The following is a 16,815-nucleotide window of genomic DNA, read 5'->3' as shown; positions in this document are numbered from 1 at the left end:
GGCGGCGTCTGAGATGGCGCACACGGTCCTGGGCGTGGCGGCCGGTAGCAGTCAAGCGGTGGGTGTGAGGGCCTAAGCTCTTTTCGCCTTCCGTTGACGGAGCGTCCTCGGGCCAAGAAGGATCTTGCCTCTGTGGTTTTCTACCTGGCCGTGGCGACACGGTGCTTCCCCTGGCCCAGCGGGGCTGGAGCTGGGGGAAGGAGGACCTGGTCTTCTATGCCGGAGGGTGACCGGGGTCTTTACCTCTGTGGCTGGAAGGGGCAGACTTCGGTCTTTTGGGTCCTTGCCTTGAGGCCTTCCTCGCCTCTGACCCTGGGGGTCATGCGTACGGAGGCCTGGGGTCCTGTTCTTCGGTCTGGGAGACGGTCGAGTCCAGTCTCTTTTACCGATAGAGTCAGACTTTGGTCTGTCAGGTCCTTGCTTTTGGTCCTTTCCTGTACTAACCCGAAAGGGTCTGGCACCTGGTGGCCGTGGCCGTACGGTGTGGTACAGGTGGGGTTTCGGTAGAGGCTCCCTCAAGGGGACGTGTATGTGTCCCATAAGTACGTTTCTTACAGAAACGCTGGAAAACTAGGGGTTACGTAGGTAACCCCAGTTTTCTTAGTTTCATAGTAAGAAACTTACTATAAGCCCCTTTCTGTGCGCTTTTTAGCATGCAGAGTGAAGGGTTAAGAGGGTGTTCCCTGTGACTTAAGGGGTTTTATACCCGAACCGGTTCCGGTTTCGCGTCCCATGACCCTGAACAAATTAGAATTAATACCGGGAGCATATGTGTTGTGCTCTGTGCCATCGCCGGAGGGCGATGATATCCCATAAGTACGTTTCTTACTATGAAACTAAGAAAACTGGGGTTACCTACGTAACCCCTAGTTTTCAAATAATTGTAGTGGAGTAAAAGTACAATATTTGCCTCTGAGATGTAGTGGAGAAATAAAGTACTGAAAATTGGAAAAGTTCCTAAAAAATGTACTTAAATACAGCTTGAGTAAATGTACTGTTACTTTACACCACTGGTCGGAACACCACCTGCTGGCCTGCCACACTCGATGACTTTCCTTTATGTTGAACTACTCTCTATGTTGGATTACCTTCAGTATGGTGGTACTTTCCCTTTATGCAGATTATTTTCCTGAATGCAGATTCTTTTTCGGTGAATTATTTTACTTATGATCAACTTTCCTTTTTGTGTCCCAAGGTCCTCAATGAACATTTTACATCTTATTATAGACTGATAATTAGAATAATGTAGAATACATTATTCTAAATAATGAATATTATGAATACATAGAATATTATGTCAATAGTTTATTCATAAAACGCAGTTTAATATATATGAATGATAAAAGCAAGATCAATTCTGAAGAAAGTGTTGGACTTCTAAAATGCTGATGACATCACTTGATCCAGTTTCACATAATATGTAGATTTCAGTTCCTTTCTGCTTTTTCTCAGTTCCCTGTTGGCTGGAAACGTCTTGTCAAATGTTTTGTGGTTTGACAGAAAGTGTCTTTCCAAGTTCGTGGAAAACAGACTGTCACATTGATGTCACATTTTGTTGCTCTGCCTCTGATCCTATACTTTCATATGAAATGACAAACAAAAATGAAAACATGTCAATAACCAGGGGCCCCATGGCCTAGTGCTTATGGCGCATATAGGCTCTAATGTAGCCTAACAGCGAGTTGCGGGTTCGATTCCCGAGCCTGGCGTCCTTTGCTGCGTGTCACTCCCCGTCTCTCTGTTTCCTGTCATTCTCAACTGTACTATCCAATAAAGGCAGAAAAGCCCCAAAAATATATGTGAAAAAAAAATAAGTTGCTCTGTTCACTAAAATTATTTAGTACACTATCACTTTAGTTGGCCTATAATAGGCCAACTAAAGTGATAGTTTACTAAATGGGCCTATACAAATGTGATCCTTTTCGTCAGCATTCAGAGTACATGTCACAGTTTCTGAGAACTCTTTACAAAGGGTGCTGTTTCTGTATGACCATTTCACCAAAAATATGCTGATGTATTTTTTATTCATGCTTCTCGGTAATAAAGCTTTTTTTTTATATATATGGGTGGAACAAACCAAAATGAGGAAGAATGGCACAGACATAAAAGACCACACTTTTCCTTGTGTTCAGTGCGTTGTGAAGAGGTGGACCAAAACTGCAAGAAGAATTCAAGTCACAAAGGTAGAAATGGCTGTAGATGGACATTATGACCACCTTGAACTCCAAGATCAAGACAATCTAATCTGTGATGATAGTGAGACCACGACTACAGCTCAGGAGAAAGATCTACGGAAGAAACTCCAGTCTGGTAAGAGATGTTATTAAATATCACAATGACATAGAAACTTTTAATTTTTTTAAACAAGAAGTTCAAAGAGTGTACAAACTGTGTGTGTGTGTGTGTGTGTTTGTGTGTGTTTGTGTGTGTGTGTGTGTGTGTGTGTGTGTGTGTGTGTGTGTGTGTGTGTGTGTGTGTGTGTGTGTGTGTGTGTGTGTGTGTGTGTGTGTGTGTGTGTGTGTCTCATAGCCTCACTTCCACCCTCCGTCTCCGTGTGTGTGTGTGTGTGTCTCATAGCCTCACTTCCACCCTCCGTCTCAAAAATCATAATCCATATAGGGACAAACGATACAGCCCTCCGACGATCAGAGGAGTTGAAACTTGACTTCCTACAGCTGGTCGATATTTTAGTAGACAGTGGTCTCTCCTTCTTCCTCTCGGGTCCAATCCCAATCCCTGCCCGTGGCGACGAGCGATTCAGCAGGATCGCTGCTCTTAACACCTGGCTCCAGCGCCTATGTCGCACCCATGCTTTTAATTATATCGACAATTTTAACCTGTTTTGGGGCCGTTCATCTTTTTATTGTAGCGATGGGCTTCACCCTAACGAATTAGGAAGTAAGGTCCTAGCGGCCAATATAGCCGTTAGCCTCCGTTACCGAGCTTTAGATACAATCTCCGTACTGTCCAGCCTGGGCGTGTCCGCCTCAAAATGACGTCCCTCTGGTCCCAGCTCCCATCACTTCAGTTCCACATCATCTCCTAGCCAACTCCCTATCGGGCTTGGACCAAATTCCACACGACCTCTCCATGCAATAACCACTAAACAAAATATTAATACAATTCACACTATAATTACACACAGACACCATAAGCCATCGTCAGCACCTGTCCTCCGACCCATCATCCACTACCATCTCCGCCCGTTAAGGCGTGCCACCACACCATCCACCCAGGGGGTTAATCTCCGTATGGCCCTGTTCAACACCAGGTCAATCAAACATAAATCTTTTATTTTAAATAACTTTTTTAAAAATCATAATCTTGATTTTATGTTCCTCACTGAAACATGGGCTCAAGCTGGCGAATGTGTGTCATTTTCTGAGCTTCTCCCCCCACATTGCACTTTTTTCAGTACACCCCGGACCACCAGCACCGGTGGGGGTTTAGCCTCCATTTTTAAATCGATCCACCAGTGCCGCCTGACCCACCCCATTGTCTCCTACTCCAGCTTTGAGCTACAAACCTTTGAATTGAACTTGACCTCCCCCCTGCTCTGTGCAGTGCTCTACCGCCCCCCTAAATACAATAAAGACTTCATCAATGACTTTGCTGAATTCCTGTCGGCAACCACTTTAAAATACGACCAATTCCTGATCTGTGGTGATCTAAATATTCACGTATGTTGCCCCTCAAAACCATTAGTTAAGGACTTTTTTAATCTCATGGACTGTTTTAACCTCACCCAGTCTGTAACCGGCCCGACTCACGAGAAGGGTCATACACTGGACCTGGTACTATCGTATGGTCTGGCTATTCCCCAAATTGAGCTCTCCCCATTATCCAGCAGTATTTCAGACCATATACCTATCCTCTTCACTGCCGCAATTCCCTCATCAATAGCCAATAACCTCGCCCCACAAACCCAGTCACGCATGATAAATCACCAAACTGCATCTCAGTTTTCCGATATGTTTTTTGCCTCCCCTACAAATGTACCAGACCACAGCCATGGTCTAAATGTGGATGATCTTATTTTAATATTTGACTCCACATGCACTGACATTTTAAACTTGGTCGCCCCTCTGAGGGCTAAGCGCACACGACCACTCACTGAACCATGGCTAAACGACTCTACTCGTATCCTCCGGCGCGCATGTAGGCGAGCGGAAAGAAAATGGAAAAAGGACAGTCTACATGTTTCCCTCCAGATCCTCCGCACCTGTTTCTCTGACTACCAAAAATCTGTCAAAATTGCCAAAACTAATTATATTTCAAACCTGGTCTCCATGAACTGCCACAAGCCACAGGTTCTTTTTAATGTTTTTAATTCTCTGATTAATCCTCGTTCTACATCACCTGTCGTGCCATCATCAGCTCTCTGTGAGAAGTTTTTAAAGTTTTTTATTGACAAAATTGATAACCTCAGGTCAACTCATATGTTTGTCACACCTGCACCCCTCCCACCATTACGTCACGCCGTCCTTGATACCTTTTCACCTATATCTCTGTCATCACTCTCTGATACTGTTAAACACCTGCGACCCACAACCTGTCCCCTTGACACTATCCCCTCTCGCCTCCTTAAGGACGTGTTCGACTCTATTGGGCCCACTGTGCTGGTTTTAATAAACTCAAGTCTCTCCTCAGGATGCGTCCCAGCTGTTTTCAAACAAGCAGTGGTCCAGCCCCTTTTAAAAAAGAAAAACCTGGATCCCACTGTTCTGTCAAATTTTAGGCCCATCTCACAACTCCCATTCCTCTCGAAGGTCCTAGAAAAGGTTGTCTACGCCCAGCTCCAGTTGTTTTTATCTACAAACAACATCCATGAAAAATTTCAGTCTGGATTCAAGCCTGGCCACAGCACCGAAACCGCCCTTTTAAAAGTTTTTAATGATCTACTCCTATCTGCTGACATTGGTAAATCTGCTGTCCTGGTGCTGCTAGACTTGACCGCTGCCTTCGATACAATCGACCACAGAATCCTCCTATATCGATTGGAACATTATGTAGGCATCACAGGCACCGCCCTCAAATGGTTAGAATCATATCTAGCTGATAGGAGTTTCTCCATTCGGCTAGGTAATCACACCTCTACTAAGGCCCCTCTTACCTGTGGTGTCCCCCAAGGGTCGATCCTGGGCCCTATCCTCTTCCTGCTCTATCTATTACCCCTAGGATCCATCATAGAAAAATACAATATATCCTTCCACTGCTTCGCTGACGACATCCAGCTATACCTGCCCTTAGAAACCACCTCCTCAAACTCACACCAACCCCTGCTCGACTGTCTTGCAGACATTAAAGATTGGATGGACCAAAACTTTCTTGAACTAAATGAAAATAAGACGGAAGTCATATTCTTCGGCTCCGGCTCCTCCGTCCCTCCACCCGGCTCCCTAGGCCCCCTAAGCGCCAACATTCACCCCCACGTCAAAAACCTTGGTGTCACCTTCGACACTGATTTTAAATTTGACAAACAGGTCAGCTCCGTGGTAAGTGCCAGCTTCTTCCAGCTGCGCCTATTGACAAAGGTCAAGCCTTACCTCTCTCCCAGTGACCTTGAAAGAGTGATCCATGCCTTCATTTCCACCCGGCTGGATTACTGCAATTCCCTCTATATCGGCATTGACAAATCGCTCTTAAAACGATTGCAGCTCATCCAAAATGCCGCTGCCCGCCTCCTTACCGGTACTAAGAGGCGGGACCATATTACTCCCGTCCTGGCCTCTCTCCACTGGCTCCCGGTCCGTTTTAGAATTGATTTTAAGATTTTAACGCTTGCTTTTAAAGCATTTAATGGGCTAGCCCCCCCTTTCCTCAACGACCTCATTAATGGATATATTCCACCCAGACCCCTAAGGTCGGCCGATCAGTTGCTACTGATCGAGCTCGCAACCAACAAAAGGTCTAGAGGCGACCGAGCCTTCGCTGCGGCCGCCCCGAGGCTCTGGAACAGCCTTCCGTTTAATATACGAGCCTCTCAGTCCATAGACATTTTTAAATCTCTACTAAAGACCTATTTCTTTTCCATGGCTTTTGAAAATAGTTAAACAACTACACCATAATTATCGTTTCTACCTCACTATCTTGTTATCCTTTTCTTAATCAGCGCTTGCATTTTGTATTTTGTATTTTATATTTGCACCGTATGTATTGTAACATTGTTGTTTTTGATGTGTTGTATAGCACTTTGGTTGGCCTTGGTCATTGTAATGTGCTTTATAAATAAAATTTGAGTTGAGTTGAGTTGAGTTGTGTGTGTGTGTGCGAGTGCGTGTGTGTGTCCACCAGACATAAGACGGTACAAGAGGGTTGGAGTCGGTGTTGGATTGCTTTGTGCTGTTCTAGCTCTCCTCAACGTTGTTCTCCTGGTCCATCACTGTAAGACAAGTTTAATCATGTATTATATATTTCTTACAATGTTTTAGATATCTATGATGAACCAAAAGTGTTGTTTTCAATACACTGGCACATTATACCTCATAAAATATATAATAACTTAGTGGAATAGTGGACCTCCCAATTCACTAAAATTGCTTCACTACAGATCAGTCCAACAAAGTGGACAAAGTCCAAACTGTGTTACAAGACAAGAACAACAACCAGACTGGAGAGATTGACCAACAACTACTGACCAGTTGCAAGCAATTAGAGAAGATGCTCGGTCAGTTAGACATCACAGTTTTTATCCATTTTTATATCATGTTGTTCATTATTTGTCATTAATTTGAACAAATGACAGAACAGTAGTTAATATTATATTAATTATGTTGTTAGAAACACCCGGATGGCTGAAATTTGGCAGAGGTTGTTTCTACATCTCTACTGAGAAGAAAACCTGGGACGATAGCAGACAGTGGTGTATAGACAACCAATCAGACCTGATTGTCATAAACAGCACAGAAAAACAGGTATATGTGTATGTTTGTGTGTGTGTGTGTGTGTGTGTGTGTGTGTGCGTGTGCGTGCGTGCGTGCGTGCGTGCGTGTGTACATTAGTCCACTATTTCTACACATACATCTATTGTACAGTTTGTACATCAGTAACCAGCTGTTTTTCTGTCCAGGACTTTGTTGAACGTGTCGACAAGAGAGTGTGGCTGGGTTTGACTGACAGAGAGAGAGAAGGATCGTTCAAGTGGGTAGATGGAACGCCACTGACCACACCAACGTAAGACTGATGATCATATTAATTTTACCTTCATTCTAATACATGGTATTACATGATATTATAGAATACAAACCTACTACACTGTCACTATTTAATTATCTAGTTAATCTTCATGTATCTATAATAGTGGTTTCTAAACAGTGTGTCGAGACACACTGTTATTTTGTGAGACACGTCCAGGTGTGTCTGAAAATGAACTGATTCAAAACCCTAAAAGTTGGTTTGGAACTGGAACCAAAAATACTTGTTTTTTCTTGCTCTGAACTGGGAACCAAAGTGGGCGTGTCACTATCCTACAGGTTGGAAGATGCAGACGTGATATAAACAATGGCAAAAGCCATTGCACGGTGGAAAGCGGTAGGTTACAAGGAAGCACCAAGGTTCCAACAATCTAGAACGGAAAGTTCTTTTGGTGGAAAGGGTGCACTCATTTCTCAATACAGAGGGGAATTCTATACGCTTTAATAAATAATTTTCAACCAATGTCAACGTGGCATCCTATTTTGGGCAAGTCATTATAGGCAAAAAATTTAAATCTAATGTATTTTTCTTTTGTTTTCAAATATAGCGGAAAATAGCCGATCTACAAGCTCACAACACATCACGATGTGACGTGTTGTGAGCTTGTAGATCAGCTAATTTTAGTATGAGTATACTGTAGGTGTGGCTTGGATGCCTGGTCAGCCTTATAATGCCACACCACATGAAGACTTTGTTAACTTTTATGATGGGTCTCAACATGACATTCCTCAAAGAGGATGGAACGATCATTTCTCAATCCTAAAAAAAATATTTGTCCCTATTTTGTGCAAGTCACCATAGTGCTTATTTATTTACTTTATTTTTTCCCACACATTTTCAAAGGTGTGAAAAATAGCCAATCCACAAGCTCACAACACATTGCGATGTGACGGGTTGTGAGCTTGTAGATCAGCTAATTTCACTAATACTGGTGTGCCTTTGACACAAAACGTTTGAAAACCACTGAATATAAAATGAGGTGATGATTAACAAACAAAGGATTTAGAGTGAAAAACCATCCTTGTAAAAGTATTGTACTAATTATATGTTCCTACTTCTACAGGTACTGGCAGCCTGGTGAGCCACATCGTGAAGGCACCACGACCCTTAATGCAGTAGAAGACTGTGTTGAGTATTATGATGGGTCTCATTCTTCCTCTTCTACCAAAGGATGGAACGACCACCCGTGTTCTATCGGAGTCGGTATCTGGATCTGTGAAAGAGCTCTGTGCTGAAACCATCATGTTCACAATGTATCAGTTAGCTGGTGCGTTGATACAGCTAAATGATGGCTGTGTTTACATGTTTGCTGTGTTTACATGTTTGCTTTGGTTTGTCTGCCCTGCAGTTCTACCCAATATGCACTGTAGACATTATATTACAATTTATATTCATATTTTCATTATTTAGTCAAAGGAGAGCCTAATATTAATCTAACCCATTCAATGTTAATGTTTAATGTTTTATTATGCATCTATTTCACAATTTTTGTGTTTTTTTCCTCCTTTTTTTTTATCATTAACCACTTAAGCCCTATATTTTATTGATAGATTATTCAACAACAAATACCTTGTATGAGTGTGTGTGGGGGGGGGGGTTAGAAAATATGAAAATTTTAAGAAAGAAAGAAAAAGAAAGTAGAGAAGTGTGATTGCAGTGTGAAAGTGGTTCAGAATGTTCGCTATGAGGAGATCTTTATTATTCTTGTTTGATTCCCTTCAATCAGTTTTTCTCCTTATCGTTTTAATGTAAAACACTTAGCTGCATGTTTTATATGAAGTGTGATGTACACATAAAACATATGATGATGACGATGATGATGATGATGATTATTATTATGTCTATAATGCATTAAAACACATTAGGGACATTATAATGCACGTATACGTGTGTTTTTAATCATGCATGACTGCGATGTTTATAAAGTATTATAAGTGGTAGAAATGAGACAGATTATACATAAATGCTATTCTATTATGTAGATTTGCTTACACTTGTCACTTGTGCCTTGACACATGAGGAACACATGTATCACTTTGACCAGTAAGCTCCGCCCTTAGATTTTCCGCAATTTTGAGCAGAGTTTGAAGAACACTTTAACCCAGGATTTTTTTTTTATTTGTTTTACTGAGGTTAGGGTTAGTGAGGGTTTAAAATGGTCATGTTAATTGCATGGTCTTCTTTCTCTCAAGTTCAGTATTCTATGTTTCTATGGCTTATTGTGCACATTACTTATCATTGCTTCTTTCTTTCTTCTCTCTGCAATCGCTGGCCCCGTGTTGCAGCTATATTTATTATTAGTATTGCGCAATAACATAGTTTCATACAAATATACGGAAAATATGAAATTTTCAAGGATGAAATGTAGTGTGTTAGATTTCCCATGGCATGCAGCATATTTGTGTGGAGGCTTTTGCACTAACGGTGTGTTAGTAGTAGGCGGCCTAATAAACAAAGTACGCTTTCTTCTATTAGGGTGGCTAGATGATATAAGTGCTTTAGCCCCACCTTGTGGTCGTTGAATGTTTCACTACTAGATGAAACAGAGTTTAGAAGGTTTATTCAAACAGAAGTTAGACAGTACTTATAGTTTAATAGAACACCTGGTAGGGCTGTGCTGAGAGGACATATTATTGATTATACATCATCAGCAACAACAACTAAACTACATGAGAGAGCAGCATCAATTAGAAGATGAAATTAAAAGATTAGAAAACAGTATCAGTTTTATCCTCAACTCAAAATATGTGTTTAAAGATCTCGACCTGCTTATTGAAATTATTAAAATAGAGCTTTTAATGAAAACAGTAAGAGCAAGCAGACTTTACTGTCAGCAAACATTGCAGACTTAAATCTTTATTTACATCATCATATTCAGAGGCACCCAGTCTATGTGTCGAAGTGTCCCTGAGCGATACACTTAACCCCATAAATGCTCAAAGGGCACTGACTGTATTCATAACATCCACTGCTCCTAATAATAGGATGGGTAATGCAGAGGACACATTTCACATAATTATGTGTTAATAGTGACATAAAATGTGCAGAGCGCTCTGACAAAAAAAACAGTGGATGCTGAGAGTTGAAATGCAAGGTAGGCTACATGTTACTGGGAAGAGTTCCAATGTGTCTTTACCAATAAAATGCACCAAGTTAGTGCACTATGAATAGCTTTCCTCCCAAAAGTGGGAGTCTGTCTGTCTGTCTGTTTGTCTGTCTGTCTGGCTGTGCACACACGCACACACACACACACACACACACACACATACACACGCACACGCGCACACAGAACAGAAACTTCTTGCTAAGTGAAAAGTATCTCACAGTTGTACTTCCTCTTCTTAGGAACACAGAAAAACTGGTCTTTTTGTAGACGGTCTATTCCAGGAAAACACAGTTCTGTCAGGACAACTCATAAATAGAAAAGACAAATAATGAAGAATAAGATATATTTATTGAATATAAAATGAGCAATATATTTATTATGAGCAATATATTTATTATGGTTTGGCGATGAATTGGATCTGCTTTTAGGTACTCTGATAAAGCGCATTTCCCAACCATAGGGACTCAGAATCCCCCGTGCATAACAGCAGATCCAAAAAAACAGGTGGTAGTAAGGGGTGGTGGAGGGTGAGCAGCAATTTTAGCAACAGCAATGAACAGCAGCGCAGCAGCAGCAATGGTGTGTGTGCAGCAAAACAAGCAGAATAAGAAGTGCAACCTTCCAGCTTAAATAGAGCGGTCTGAGAATGAGATGAGTGTGAATGGATGAGTGGATGTGTACGTGGAGCTGATGTGGTCCAATAGTAGGCCATGCTCACTGCACTGAGTTCCCTGACAGAACTTGCTCTGCGCATGTCTGTGACAGGCGCGACGCTCATTTCTGTCAGGACAACTCATAAATAGAAAAGACAAATAATGAAGAATAAGATATATTTATTGAATATAAAATGAGCAATATATTTATTATGAGCAATATATTTATTATGGTTTGGCGATGAATTGGATCTGCTTTTAGGTATTCTGATAAAGCGCATTTCCCAACCATAGGGACTCAGAATCCCCCAAAACAGCACAAACTGTGCAATGTCAGAATCCCCCAAAAAAGCAGATCATTCAGCACCAACCTTAAGCTATGTGTACAGTAGAGCGCCTACCGTCTCCTGATACAGGAAGACCATGCCGATATCCCTCCATTCTTGGAGACAGAAACACAGCTGTGTTCTTCTCTTGGATCAGACACTGGCCATACTAGCATTATGTGATAAATCTATGTGTACAGTAGAGCGCCTACCGTCTCCCGATACAGGAAGACCATGCCGATATCCCCCCATTCTTGGAGACAGAAACACAGCTGTGTTCTCTCTTGGATCAGACACTGGCCATACTAGCATTATGTGATAAAATCTATGTGTTCAGCAGAGCGCCTGCTGATCCTGAACTTCAGGTGTCTTAAACGGTGTCATAAAGCGATGTCCACCTTACGGGTGCCGCACCACGAGTAGGAATCGAAAAGGACATTCTATCTCTTAAATAAAGAAATCAGTAATCAGTACCCATGCACCACCTGGAGCAGCAATTTTCTTTTTTTCATTTTCTTTTTCTTTTTTCATTTTCATTTTCATTTTTACCTTTTTTTTTTTTTTTTCTTTTTCTCTCTCTAAGCAAGCATTGCAGCAACAACTTTAAGAGTATTTATTATACCCATAACAGCAGTAGTAAGGTAATTAGCAGTAATAGCAGCGAGCTACAACATTATTCACTCATCAGTTTTTGAGCCTGAAGAATGTCCTTTGTGTTTAGCCTAACATAACTTTCATAGCTGCAGAGGACCACCGGCCCAAAGCTTTGAGCGTTGCAGCTGGCACTTTTGATGCTGCTGTGGTAGCGGCGCCGATCCTGAAGGAGTGAGATGTATAGCGATCAGAAGGCAGCCCACAGCCTTGACACAGAAGTCGAAGTTTGCAGAACCAAGGACCAGACATGGCTTCCCCCGAATCCGTCATGAACAGCTCTCATTGGCATTGCAGATGGACGGCATGCAGATAACGAGACATGGAGGAGACAGACAAAGATCAGTGTTAGTTTCTGTTATTATCACAGACATACCTTGACCAAGACTCTGATTTTTAGTGTTTTAATTTAATGGTGAAAAGGTGAGCATCAAAACTAAGTCAAGTGGAAAGACAATGCGTGGGATTAAATGAACAAGTAAGAGTGCAGAATTCACAGTGGCTGGATAAAGTTCATGTGAACAGACAAGTACGTTCTATGTTGCTATGTAGTAGCATCATTTTAGCTATAGCATGAGGAACATAGTATAATCAGCATAGTATTAGTACCTTGACTGCAGTAGAATTAGTAGCACAATAAAATAGTAGCAGCAGTGTTAGCTGCAGTTAGCTTAGTAGTTTTGTCCGTCAGTACAATGAGTAGTACTAGAACTAGCAGCAGTATTTAGCAAGCATAACTTGAAGCAATGTTAGCAGAACATGTAAGTAACTTAGCAGTAGAATCGTAGGCTAGCACTTTTAGAACTGGCAGCAGCATTTAGTCAAAGCATGATTTGTATCTGTAATGTTAGCAAGTATAACTTGTAGTAGAATCAGTAGCTAACACTTTAGAACTAGCAGCAGCATTATCCAACATGATTTGTAGCTGTAATGTTAGCAAGTGTAAGTAGCTTATTAGCTGAATCACTAGCTTGCACTTTAGAACAGTATTTAGCTGTATACAATACCCTCTCTAATCAGTAAGAATACTTGGAGGACTCTAAGAGCGGCCCTCATCCAAGTTACTTCAACCTTGCATGGACCTCATGGTATCACACCACTAAGGCCTTAAACAAAGCTCCAGACATCCCCAAAACAACTGGTAAGGCTACTTCTTGGCCTTACACCTACAACTCATCTAACCCCTGCTCACTTTGCTAGGGTCGGATGACTCAGGGTTGAGGACAGAGTACAGCAACTTGCCATGGGCCTAAGAAGATTGCAATGGGTTAAGATACCCATGTACCTGCAAAAGTACTTCGTAAATGAATCCCACAGTCACAACACCAGAGGTAGCTCCACTGATTACAGCCAACCGACATTTGGCACAACGAGGGGTTAAATTAGTTCTCCTGCTATGCCACCAAAAGGTGTGAAGGATTGTAACACCCTACTCTCCTTCAAAATGCCCTAAAAGAGTACCTTCAGGAGGCTGCAATTCAAAACTAGCCCCTGTAAAGGTCATACCCTAGCCCCCCCTCTAATAAGTATTCAACAAAAGCCAAAGCATGATTGCTTAGCTGAAGTGTTAGCAACATGTTTGACAACACCACGCCTTCATTAAACGTTAGCAATAAAGCCATTTCCTGATCTCTTTAAATTCAACCGACTCATGTTTTTGTGAAGCAACCATTTGAAGCAACCATTACACATCACATTTCTGTGATGACATAATCTCTATTATACACTTTTATATGCACCCATTCCATGCCTTTATGTATATAGTCCGCATATCCATGTTGATATCGGACCCATTTCCTTTAATTATCCTGACCTTTCTTGACACAAAGATGGCGCATGAATGCCACCTTGACTCATCCCACCCCTACAGCAAGTATAGCTTAATTAGCTTTGCCTTACAAGAGCATAGGGGCAACATTAGAACGCAATCAAAAGCTTACATCTGACCAAGCACTGCAGCCAACACAGTATAATAGCCCATTACTTAATTGATTTACTTATTATTATTATATTTACCAACCTCCACTACATCTTAGAGGCAACTGAAACTGAGTAAATGATTTGACAACTCCAATGCCATTTAGCCTACATTGCAAATTAAGATTAGCCATTTAGCCTACATTGCAAATTAAGATTACCAGAAAACGTAGCTACATCAGATGGAAAATAGCTATAGCCCCCAATCAGCACATACTAGCTACAACATTAAATCGATTACCACAATATAATGAACAGTCTGCACACTATAGTCTACTTTTAATATAAACGTTTCCTGTGCACCATAATTCTCTTTACAGCATTGTTTTAAATGCATTCTCCTAGATTGAGATACTGCTGAATAAATCGCTATATAGCCTATATATTTTTTAACCACTGTAGACTTACTTGGAACATAATTAATTCCTACACTAGATACTTGGCATTATGCTGCTTTACTCAAGAAAAATCTGCATACTACTGCAACTGCAACACTAAAGCAAGATAAAAATAAATGACTATATTACTTATAACTGTTTTATAATAAGCAGACATGGCAACCCAAATGCGGTCCCATTGCCTGGAGGGAACGCACTAAGATTGGTCAATGAACTATACCAAGTTTGAAAACACAAGAGCACAACTAGCTCTTCATCCACAACTGTACTTCCCTATCCTACTCAAGATGACGGCCAGACTGAGCATTAACCGTTTCTAATCAGTACATTATATGAAACATAACAGTTGAGCAATGCACTGCATAAAAGTGACGCTAAGTAATGGTCCTCTCTGCTCACAGTCTGCAACACTGACTGCACAGTGTTGCCAAGTTTTGAGAGAGAAATCAGCCAGACTAGAAACATCCTAAAGAAGCGACTACTAGCCAAGAAAACTTGTCTTTAACCTGTATACATTGCCATACTTCTCCTTGTGCTGCTACCTTGACGTGGTGGAGAGGCTTGCGTGCCTCCGTGACTCAGAAGGCTATACCGGAGGGGGTTCATACCCTCAGCAGGTGCAACCATGCCGGGCAGGTTTCTAGAGTAGAGGCCGGACGAAAAGTGGCACCTGGCCCTCCAGGTTGGGGGTTGGGCGTGGGGCTAACACCCCTACCCCGTAAAACACTACTTTGTTACAGAAACGCCAACAAGAGATAAACAAGACATCAACACCTTGGCCCAGGGAAGAGAAGGGTCTTCGATAAGAAGGTCTATGACGCCATGTGGTGAAAGCCAGAAGTCTCTGGAAGCTACACGGCCGACCACCCTTCTTTCGACCAGGGCTACCCACATCGGTTCGTGGAACGTGAGAACCATGTACGAGACAGGGAAGACATTCCAAGTAGCAGCAGTGATGAGGAACTACAATCTCACGCTGCTCGGAATAAGCGAGACAAGATGGACACAGTCCGGACAGAAACGACTGCCCTCAGGAGAGATGCTGCTGTACTCCGGACACGAAGAGGACAACGCCCCCCACACCCAAGGAGTAGCACTGATGCTATCTAAAGCAGCACAGAGAGCGCTCATAGGCTGGGAAGCCCATGGTCCAAGGATCATCACCGCGTCCTTTCGAACCAAGAAGAAGAGGATCAATATGAACATCATACAGTGCTACGCTCCTACCAATGATGGTGAGGAAGCAGACAAAGACCAGTTCTACAACAGACTGCAGTCCATTATAGAAAATCACTCAGAGAGAGACATCACCATCCTGATGGGAGACCTTAATGCCAAGATGGAACGGACAACACGGGATATGAAGATATCATGGGAAGACATGGACTGGGGACCATGAATGAAAATGGGGAGAGGCTGGCGGACCTGTGCGCTATGAACAACTTGGTCATTGGCGGCAGTGTTTTTCCCCATAAAAACATCCACAAGGCCACCTGGGTATCGCCAGACCACATAACTGAGAACCAGATTGACCACGTCTGTATCAGTAAGAAATTCAGGAGGTCCATGCAGGATGTAAGAGTAAAGAGAGGAGCAGATGTGGCTTCAGACCACCACCTCGTCGTAGCCAGCCTGAAGCTGAAGTTGAGAAAGAACTGGATGTCGGCACACACAACACGACACAGGTACAACACAGCTTTCTTGAGAGACCCCAGCAAGCTGGAAGAGTTCAGAGTAACACTCAGCAACAAGTTCCAAGTTCTACAGGAGCTGTTGGAAGAGGACGAATGCAACCTGGAGAGCAGGTGGAAGGGGATAAAAGAGGTAGTAACATCTACCTGCCAGGAAGTGCTTGGCCCCAAGAAGCACCAGCACAAGGAGTGGATCTCAGGAGACAGTCTGCGAAAGATCCAAGAGAGGAGAGAGAAGAAGGCGGCAGTGAACAGCAGCCGGACAAGAGCAGAGAAGGCCAAGGCACAAGAAAGGTATGCAGAAGGAAACAAGCTAGTAAAGAAGAGCATCAGAGCGGATAAGCGAAAGTATATGGACGACCTGGCAACAGAGGCAGAGCAAGCAGCAAGAGGGGGGAATATGAGAGAACTGTACAACATCACCAAGAAGCTGGCAGGAAAGTACAGCAAACCAGAACGACCTGTGAAGGACAAGGAGGGAAGACCGATAACAACCGGAGATGAGCAACAGAAGAACAGATGGATGGAGTATTTTGAAGAACTTTTAAACCGGCCAGCACCACAGAACCCACCAGACATCACACAGGCTGACACAGACCTACCCATAGCCTGCAACACCCCAACCATGGAAGAAATTAGGAAGGCTATCAAACAGCTGAGAAACGGAAAGACCGCAGGACCAGACAACATCCCCGCGGAGGCACTAAAGTCCGATCTAGAAACTACAGTGAAGATGCTCCACCCACTCTTCAGGAAGATATGGGAGGAAGAAGAAGTGCCAGGAGATTGGAAAGAGGGCTACCTTATCAAGATCCCAAA

At 42.6% G+C, this 16,815-nt stretch overlaps 1 protein-coding gene across 3 annotated transcripts in view; it reads left to right on the top strand.

Moving 5' to 3' along the window:
• Positions 1-2,163: 2,163 nt before the first annotated feature.
• The window catches only part of LOC308101768 (CD209 antigen-like protein A), a 170,865-nt gene continuing 156,213 nt past the window's right edge, over positions 2,164-16,815 (top strand). The window contains exons 1-6 of one of the 3 annotated variants that reach the window (XM_080451239.1): positions 2,164-2,310; positions 6,295-6,384; positions 6,551-6,667; positions 6,781-6,914; positions 7,070-7,173; positions 8,258-8,722. In XM_080451239.1, the coding sequence (XP_080307365.1) occupies positions 2,190-2,310; positions 6,295-6,384; positions 6,551-6,667; positions 6,781-6,914; positions 7,070-7,173; positions 8,258-8,429 (738 nt within the window). In that variant the 5' untranslated portion in view covers positions 2,164-2,189 and the 3' untranslated portion in view covers positions 8,430-8,722. Of the gene's footprint in view, positions 2,311-6,294; positions 6,385-6,550; positions 6,668-6,780; positions 6,915-7,069; positions 7,174-8,257; positions 8,723-16,815 lie in introns of those variants that run through there. The other 2 variants (XM_080451238.1, XM_080451240.1) reach the window with 2 other exon arrangements.

Source organism: Gymnoscopelus braueri (genome assembly GCF_963280865.1).
Source record: "Gymnoscopelus braueri genome assembly, chromosome: 15".
NCBI lineage: Eukaryota > Metazoa > Chordata > Actinopteri > Myctophiformes > Myctophidae > Gymnoscopelus > Gymnoscopelus braueri.
The sequence above is the reverse complement of the archived record's forward strand: the minus strand, read 5'-3'. Positions and strand labels throughout refer to the sequence as shown.